Genomic DNA, 9,880 nt, shown 5'->3' with positions numbered 1-9,880 from the left:
AATTTCAAGTTGATTTAACTGTGTTTATCAAGCCAGAAGCCTCCGTACCTTTCATTGCCCGCGGTACAGTGAAGACCAAACTCAGCTAACCGATCTCTGGTCTGGAATAAAAGTCAAGAATCTCTTTTGCCTCCTCAAAAATGGCAGGTTTGTTCTTAGTTGAACTTTAACTTTCTTCTGTGCGTTATTGTCGCCCGAAGTTACCTGTGAAAATGCATGGCCCTTTGTTATGTTGGCTCGATAAATGTTGAACTGGAGGGACAAACATGTAAAAGGTTTACGTTGTAGTGAACAAGATAAACGCGAGTTGCGATTGTTAGGGTCAAATAGGCCTATTTTGTTGATGTCTATGTAGTTAGAATTTTTTGCTTTGATTAAGAAGTGTTCACTTCTGTGGCTACACATATAAAATAAACGTCAAACGTTGGACAGTTTTTTATTACTCTGACTAAGACTATATGCTTTTATATTTGATTAACCGCGACCTTATTGATTAATGAACGATTTGAATTTAAATTACGCTTTTATGCCGCACAAACGGGATGCAAACAAACCAACTGTTGGCCTTATGGCAATTTTGGCGTAAAGTGCTCAGCTTGCACCGGGAGAGAAATACAATGCTTCCCGGGACGGTTCAGGCTGACATAATAGTCGACAGAGGGGCAAGACAGGTGTGAATGAAACTGAAGGTAACGAGAAACCAGTTAAACAGGAAAATAAGGTTAATTCGGAGTGCAATTCTTAGACGTTTGTACGGTGATATTTACAACAACAAATAACACTTTCCATTTTTTAACAGGTTCTACCCGACCATAAGGAAAAGCAGAACAATTTGCCTTCCAAGAAAGTCTTCAAAATAACAATAAACGTACTGCCACGGTCCTTAACAAGGATATGCAGCCAACTCATTTGTGTGTCTGTCATTTATTCAGTATATACCAAACCTTTATGGTAAGTTCATTTTTTGCACAACACAGTCAGTTAGTCGGGTCTTCATGCAATTTTCCATTGTTTTGAACAGGTTGTTATTCTAAATAAATTTCAAGAACAGGTCGTTGAGATGGAACAGAAGATCATTATTAGAAATAATAAACTACTGTTTCAATTCAATGACCATAACAATAACCTGCTTTTCAAAAACTGTGGAAAAGTACGCGCTCGGTCATTATTTTTAATAAGGCCTCGAGGCTCATCGATTAAGCTATATTTCTTTTCATGTTGCATCTTTTTTCACAGAAACTTCGATATGAGGTTTTTCGCCTCTGAAAATTCTGGTTTGGTATATACACCAAGAAAACTGCATGTTGTATTTAGTTATAAAATAAACCTCTTAAGGCCTGAAAGAGAGAAAATATCACAATCCAAAAGAAGTTTACGCTTTTAAATTTAGTAAAGAAAGTTCGGTTTCGTAAACAAAATGAAACCTTACTCACAGCTAAATTTCTAAGCGTGAACCAACTATCGAAAATACACAAGCACTAAAGATACCTCAAAAAAGGTAAGTAAAAAGGTAAGTTTATTTATATTGTTTTTTTTTTCTAAGCCCTGGGGACTAAGTGCTCCGCCCAGAGGGGGGAGAGCCCTGGGGACTAAGTGCTCCGCCCAGAGGGGGGAGAGCCCTGGGGACTAAGTGCTCCGCCCAGAGGGGGGAGAGCCCTGGGGACTAAGTGCTCCGCCCAGAGGGGGGAGAGCCCTGGGGACTAAGTGCTCCGCCCAGAGGGGGGAGAGCCCTGGGGACTAAGTGCTCCGCCCAGAGGGGGGAGAGCCCTGGGGACTAAGTGCTCCGCCCAGAGGGGGGAGAGCCCTGGGGACTAAGTGCTCCGCCCAGAGGGGGGAGAGCCCTGGGGACTAAGTGCTCCGCCCAGAGGGGGGAGAGCCCTGGGGACTAAGTGCTCCGCCCAGAGGGGGGAGAGCCCTGGGGACTAAGTGCTCCGCCCAGAGGGGGGAGAGCCCTGGGGACTAAGTGCTCCGCCCAGAGGGGGGAGAGCCCTGGGGACTAAGTGCTCCGCCCAGAGGGGGGAGAGCCCTGGGGACTAAGTGCTCCGCCCAGAGGGGGGAGAGCCCTGGGGACTAAGTGCTCCGCCCAGAGGGGGGAGAGCCCTGGGGACTAAGTGCTCCGCCCAGAGGGGGGAGAGCCCTGGGGACTAAGTGCTCCGCCCAGAGGGGGGAGAGCCCTGGGGACTAAGTGCTCCGCCCAGAGGGGGGAGAGCCCTGGGGACTAAGTGCTCCGCCCAGAGGGGGGAGAGCCCTGGGGACTAAGTGCTCCGCCCAGAGGGGGGAGAGCCCTGGGGACTAAGTGCTCCGCCCAGAGGGGGGAGAGCCCTGGGGACTAAGTGCTCCGCCCAGAGGGGGGAGAGCCCTGGGGACTAAGTGCTCCGCCCAGAGGGGGGAGAGCCCTGGGGACTAAGTGCTCCGCCCAGAGGGGGGAGAGCCCTGGGGACTAAGTGCTCCGCCCAGAGGGGGGAGAGCCCTGGGGACTAAGTGCTCCGCCCAGAGGGGGGAGAGCCCTGGGGACTAAGTGCTCCGCCCAGAGGGGGGAGAGCCCTGGGGACTAAGTGCTCCGCCCAGAGGGGGGAGAGCCCTGGGGACTAAGTGCTCCGCCCAGAGGGGGGAGAGCCCTGGGGACTAAGTGCTCCGCCCAGAGGGGGGAGAGCCCTGGGGACTAAGTGCTCCGCCCAGAGGGGGGAGAGCCCTGGGGACTAAGTGCTCCGCCCAGAGGGGGGAGAGCCCTGGGGACAAAAAAGATAAAAGATAAAAGATAAAAGAAAAGATTTGACATTAGAGGTTTTTACCAGGCAGTAAGAATTGAAATAGTTCGATGGGCTCAGAGGTTGACTGTTCTGGTGTTTCAAGAGCAGTATGGCTCGTAAAGGTAAGGCATTTGGTGGTTCCTCGACATCTGAACTGCACAACTGAGCAACTGGCATGGACCGAACTTAAATGTTTCATGTTGTCAACCTCTAACAGTTAATTTGAGTTGTGAATCACTGGTTGCCTACACATCGTACGGTGAATGATAACATTAAGATAAATAATCTACATATTTGACGGTTACAAACTCGCTAAATCTAGCTGTTTTATGCCATTTTATTATTAGAGTGTTTTGAACCTCGGGAGTTCTTTACAGCGGATTATCTTTCTTTATTTCTAACATGAAATTTTAGCAAGCTAGTTTTCAGCAAGTTCCTGAGTTATTCTAACGCGAATCCTGGATATAGAAGCAGTACACTATTACCAAATCATTGACACGGGTTGTGGTAGGACTTCCATATAACCCCATACATTTGTTATACATACATTTTTCTACCCTGTTCATGTTAACTATTGGTGTGAAATAGTAAAACATTGCTGTAATGATGCATAATAAATGTATGGGGTTGTACAGAAATCTGACCGAAGTGCTTTTTTCATTGCCTTTGCAAATCGTAGGGGACGGACTACAGTGGTACCTACTGTACTTTGTGGTAACTAGTTTACCTAAAGGGTAGAAATGCTGCTGTAGGCAAGGAACAGTGAAGAAATGAAAAATTAAGTGTGAAATAATTAGTAGAAGGTGATGTGAGGCTAAGAGGGGTATCGAAAATCTTTGTGGTGAGCTAAATGTGGAAATTATCTTTCTTTTAGTTTGTTTAAGGTGACTCCAACTTAAATATGAGCCAGTTTATATATATGTGACACAAGCACGTTAGAAAAATAATAATTATTATTATTTTTCTAACGTGCTTGTGTCTCGTCAGAAGTGGCCGGATAATTCTTGATTTTGGACATGTATAAGTTAAATTATTCTCGCTTTCAACTGAATAACTGAAATTTATTTTGAAGCTTTGATTTGGCGATACGAGCAAATTTTCTAACTGTGGTGTTCAGTTTTGCAAATTGTCTTTCTGTTTGCACAAAAATTGAGCAATCGCCACAAAACTTAAAATTCTTGAGTTTAAGACTGTTTATTTCATTTGCCAAGTTTAAGGAAATTTGTTCAACTGTGATCTGTGCTACAAGATAGGTTTGAGAAACGACAATGAAAACACAACATTAACTTGGCCTGGTAACCATGTCACAAATCAAATGCCAATTTAGACAATTTTGGAGGGCAGTTATGTTCAATTATTATTGACGAATATGACACATAAATTTCAGGCTCGAGCTCTAATAATGCTGCTTGTGTGATTTCCTCTTAGGTACAGAAGGAAATTTGCATAAAAAATGATAAAGGCTGTGGCTATGTGGCCGGTAACCGGTCAAGATTTTCAAAATACTATATAAATGACCGGCAGTCCAATATTTTTTTTAATAATTTTGACAAATCTAAGAATGCTAGCCAGACCAAACTATCATACATTGATTTAGAAAGGACTGAGAGACTTTGTTTTTGATCAACAAATGTTGTCAAAGTGTAAGTCTCTTCAATTTTAAAAGAAAAAAAATTCACTCGAATATGAGTGGATTAGATTCAGAACATAGGGTCTGCATACCACTACTCTAAGCACTAGACTACCATGGTTTCGCTGCAAGATTTTGATTTTAGTCAAATATTATAGCAAAAACCCCAACCCAAAATAGAAGCTAACCATTAACCCTACTCACTTTTCTCATGGCTTAACCGTAATCAGTATGTTAACTCTAATTAGTATTTTCAGTGCTTAACCCTAATCAGTATTGTCAGTTCTTAACCTTAATAATCACTATAGTCAAAATATCAGACCGCCGGTTATTTAGTGTTTTGTAAATCTTGACCAATTACTGGCCATATAGCCACAATGAATAATAAAACGAATTTATGTATAAAATTTTGCTTTTTGCGAAAATATGCTTGAAAGATATAAAACGGCTACTTGCTCCAGTGAGGCTATTTCTTTGTCCATATGCTACACTATTTTGCTGCTCTTGGGTGTGTTCTGTTTTCCAAAAACCAATCCAAATATACAGAGGTTTTGAACTTTGCTTTCACTCTTCTAATGAATTCATTATGAATGCCTTTGGTTCTCGGTCGACAAGTGTTGGCCGTCTGTGAAAGTATGCATCACGTGCAAAGTTGTTTGTTCGCCAATTAGACCTTTTGTTTCTATATGTACATTGCCCTTTAATGAGATTGCAAATTATTGAAATTGCAGTTGAAAATCAGTGTAAGAAGAAAGCTCATGACTGTATGGTAATCCACTAACAGCCCATTCTAAATCTCCCATTCCAGCATAACCACAATTCCTTGTGAGTCTACTGTGCATCCTAAATCTTCCATTCGCACATAACCACAATCCCTTGCGAGTCTATTGCACATCCTAAATCTTTCATTCACACATAACCACAATTCCTTGCATTTGGCAAGAAAAAGTGATTGGATGCCCCTATAATGTAATTTTTCGTCGATCAGAGAGCTGCCTCATTCGTTTGCTTCAGGTTCACTCACTGTGGCAGCAATAAAGAGGCCAGTGGCCATGGACTGCCATTTAACAGGATTTAGGGCCTGTTTACATGGAGGTGGAGGACCCCAGGTAGGCGAGGCGACCCGCTTAGGTGGGGTAACCTGCCTGTCCATATAATCTCTCATTTTAATTTTATCACGTTTACATAATAGATGGGGTGACCCACTACAAGTTACCTCACCTATCTCGCGTGCCCTTTCTCCATGTAAACAGGCCCTAAGATGCATAATGCTTGTAACAGAAAATGATCGCATGTCAATATCAATTCAGTTCAGAGCTGATGGCAAGTTCCCCAGTATGATAATTCATCAATGAACCAGATGTTGATCCTACTGGTTAAATAGCTCTGGCTTAATTTAGTCTTTTCACGTCATGGTTCTAACAGTACTAAAACATTCCCATACAGGTTCCTAAATATCTCTCCAACATTTGGATGGAAAATACAGATGCTTCTGGAATAGTTGGTTCTCTTCAGATAACAAAGTAAGTCTTATAACATGAAATCCTTTGACTGTTCCCAAATGCCTTAAAAATTTTCATCTTTTTCTCAGTGCTAATGAGCAGAAATAAAAATGCACATAAACAGATCCTCTCACAAGTAAAAGAAATGGTCCTTAAAAAAGTGAAAGAAAACTTTCTGATGGGTAAAATATATGGAAGTTTTATGGTTGAGTTAAATATGTTTCATAATAGTAACCCATCAATATAACCAGAAAGGTTATCTTTAGTTAAAATAGGGGCTTGCTAGCTTTGTATCCCCTTAGTTGTACAAAATATAAACTGCCACACTAACTCTTTACTTTAACTTTGTCAACAGTAATCCTCAGAGGAATGAGGTTAGTGCTTTTTACTGCCGTAAGGAGTGATTTTGTTACAAATAGTTAGGTGAGTCCTGGGACTCATCTTGTGAAAAATCATGAGTCCCTGTCCATAACCAATGAGTCCCAGTTCAAAAAAACAAGGAGACTCCCAAATTGAAAAGGCTTGGGCCTTTATGCAAGCAGACAATTAATCTGGAGACAGATGCCTAAACTCTTTATTACCATTTGCTAAAATTAAAATGTAGTCCTTCTATGTATTTAAAGCACAAAAAAGACTGAAATAAATATGCATCTTTAAGCAACAACCACTGAAATCACATGAACAGGATATTCTCCCAAAAAATCTAGAAATTGATTGATTGTTCTTTGTGTCCTATGGGACGCGTACGCATGCCATGAATCATTTTGCGTCTTTGGGGATTTTTATGCGTCAGGGATGCAGGATGCAGAGGTAACAAAATCAGTGTGTAAGATGTGAGTCCTTTTGTCAAATACCTACCTAAGGGATCTAATGTTTATTTATTACACATACCCAGTGCTCGACACTAACATTCTTGGACACTCTTCAATTGGCTAGTGAGTGATCATGAAGCAAATCGCTAGCCCATGAGGACAAGCCACTAGTGCAAAAAAAGAAATCGAAGTGTTTCAAAATGTGCTACTGTTTGTAGCCTATATCCTAGGGGCTTAGAACTTTCATGGCTTTCATGAGATTTTGTGCCTTAAACTAAAAAGCTCTTGTTGTCATCATTATTCAGTAAGGAGAAGGGAGAAATCTTTCAAGTCATTTGCTTTATACTAATCAGTGGGTCAATGTCTGGCTAGAACATTCACATGGGTTAACTGCTAGCTTTTGTGTTAGCATGAACTTTCCTTCATCCATGTTCTTGGTGAAAATTAAATTCAGGGCTCGGAGACAACGAGAATTGAGAATCCGTCATAGTCAAGAAATGTAACTTGAATTTAATTTTGACCTAAAATATCATTCTTTAAATCATGATAATTCACTTACTTTTGATTTCATTAGGTTGTTTTTAACCTATCTGATGCATTAGCAAACAAAGAAGACAAAGATCAAGATGTCAAAGTTCCAAGGGATTACAAAATGGTTTTGTCTAAAGTTGAGTAGTCCATAAGAGTGTTTTCTGAAGGCTCACCAGGTATTTTAATATTATATCTTGACAGAGAAAGAACCTGTATTCCATAAAAAATAATAATAACAGTAATAAACAACAGTGAGAAAAAATGTTTTGATGGATAGATGAGATGGTTCTGCTTAAGAATACTCAACAGCATTGTGCATTCCTTGAATTTGCTGTGTCTTAAGATCATCTCAAAGGTTTTTTCTTTTTCCTCAATTGTAGCTTCTGCGACTGAAGAGGAAGAAAAGGGTGATAAATGTGAGTTCTTGTTCATTAATCTGGTAGTGGTTTGGAAGATGCTTTCAATTTTAATTTTGCATTAATTCCTTAGAGTTTTACTCATTTTCTGTCACTTTATTTGTGCATTCTGCTGTTGTCATTTGCTCCATTCTCAATTATGACTGATTTTATTATTCATTACTGTAGAGGGGTTAGAGGGGTATATTATACCACATGTACAAGTTAACACTTTAGTTGTACATGGTAACGAACTACTCTAATATTGACTAATATCATAATATTATCTTATAGTATTCATAGCTAAGCTGAGTTTCTGTTTTCAGCTCAACTAACTATTGAAGGAGTCGTAGTTCAAAGAGCAGACTGTCGTCCAGTTCAACCAAATGCTGATTATTTATTACTTAAAAAGTAAGTAAAGCGACTATTAGCATTGCCTTTCTTTCTGCTCTGAGATAACTGAAGTGTGCGTGCAAGCAAGGACGATACAGGAAGTGGCTACAGGTTGACATTTTTTGTTTACTTCTTTTCAATCACAATGATGTAAAGACCAGGCTGATTATCTGATTTAAAAGCAACGGTGAAGAGTACTTATGGTGATTATTTCATTGATATTCAAGACATCTCCTCTTCAATTAGACGTCTTTATTTACTTACTTGATTTACGTGACAAAAGGTGGCAGACTTGAAGAATTGCTTGTCATTTGTCTTTCTTTATGAATCAAAAGTATCAAACTTTGTATTAAAGTTGTTAAATTATTATAACATCAACTCAGTTGAATGCCTTGAAAAGTGGGGAGGGACAGGGGGGTGGGACCCCGGGAAAACAGCGGGGAGGGTATGGGAGACAGGAGAAGAAAGGGCGGGAAGCAGGATCTCTATGATGGTGGGGAGCGGTAGAGAAATTCAAAAAGGCAAGCTTTCGTTATTTGTTACTGGTTATCATCCAGTCAAAGAAACGAACCCAACAACGTTTCTTGACTACCATTTAACATTCTCCGAGGCTTAAAGCAAAATTTTGTCGCAAAAAAAGTTGGAAAACAAAAATTCGTACTGGGGATAAAAAAAAACAGCATTACTTCAGGTGAAAATGGAAACCTTTGCAAGTTGCTTACATCATAGGTCATGAATGAGATGGAATGACACATGTGCAGGTGTGTCGACTGTGTCAGTTGTGTCAGTGTCTCCTCTGCCTCGCTAAAGGGCAGTAGTCAGGAGAGAAAGGGACAAAAAGGTACGGGAGGCGGGAGAATGGGGTATATAAAGCGGGAGGTTGTGACCACCCTCTCCCCCCCCCCCCCTCCCTCCTCACTGAAAACTGTGGCAACAATTCTCTTGAATTTCATTTGGGTTGCTTCATCTCCCTCCAAACTGGAAACTATGCCGGTTATGTTCATGAGATAAAAAGTATTTCTGAAACTAGTTCTTATTTAAAGAACTGCACTGAAAAGTTTCAAAATTGACAACTGTGCATAGTTTGTGACAAATAATAGTTTTTCCTTTGTATTGACAGGTGGACAATTTTAAAGTCAAGTATGTCTGGACGGAAAGCCAAGCAAGTTGAACATGTGATTAAGTACAGGCCAGTGAGTGACCATGAGATGAATGTAAGTACTGTGCATGTGCACACAAAATTTTAGATTTTGCATTTTTAATGTATTTCTTTAAGCACACACCTTGGTATAGAAAATAAGCTTGAAAACTCAGAAAGATTCTTATAACCAAATTTCAAATGCACTTCACCTTTATTGCCATCATCATATCATAATTATTCAACACCTCTTTTATCCCTCTGGTTGCTGAAGTTTTCCTTTCCTCAGGGTGTTGAAACTCCTTTTAGTCTTTAACAGTGCTGTCAACTCTCGCAAATATTAAATCCGGGAGACTCCTGATTTTGGATCGTATCTCCCGGTCTCCAGATTAGAGTATGGAAATTCCCAGATAATCACTGAAGTTTGCCATTTCTTTAGTAGACTTGACTTTTTGACAATGAAATTTCAGCTTTTTTGTGTTGTTTAAGCTATTTTAGTGTTAACATTGAACATTTCCCCATGAACTCTAGTATGCCCTTGTTACAGTAATATAATGTGATTGGTGAAATTAAGTAAACCAATCAGTTCAAATGTTACAATACTAACAATGTCTTTTTTGTGCGTTTTGTGTCACCACAAACTGGTGACGATTGGAGTCAACAAGTATTTTGCACAAATGACATCATGTGGCACATGTTATGACTTCATCTATCATCCCTTCCCTATGA

At 40.5% G+C, this 9,880-nt stretch overlaps 1 protein-coding gene across 1 annotated transcript in view; it reads left to right on the top strand.

Annotated features, from left to right (window-relative positions):
• Window positions 1-9,880, top strand: part of LOC140950646 (general transcription factor IIF subunit 2-like) — a 30,400-nt gene that overhangs the window by 18,764 nt on the left and 1,756 nt on the right. The window contains exons 4-6 of the mRNA XM_073399888.1: window positions 7,606-7,641; window positions 7,947-8,031; window positions 9,134-9,227. Of these exons, the coding sequence (XP_073255989.1) occupies window positions 7,606-7,641; window positions 7,947-8,031; window positions 9,134-9,227 (215 nt within the window). The remainder of the gene's footprint in view (window positions 1-7,605; window positions 7,642-7,946; window positions 8,032-9,133; window positions 9,228-9,880) is intronic.

Source organism: Porites lutea, chromosome 10 (genome assembly GCF_958299795.1).
Source record: "Porites lutea chromosome 10, jaPorLute2.1, whole genome shotgun sequence".
NCBI lineage: Eukaryota > Metazoa > Cnidaria > Anthozoa > Scleractinia > Poritidae > Porites > Porites lutea.
This window is presented reverse-complemented; position numbering and strand designations above follow the sequence as displayed.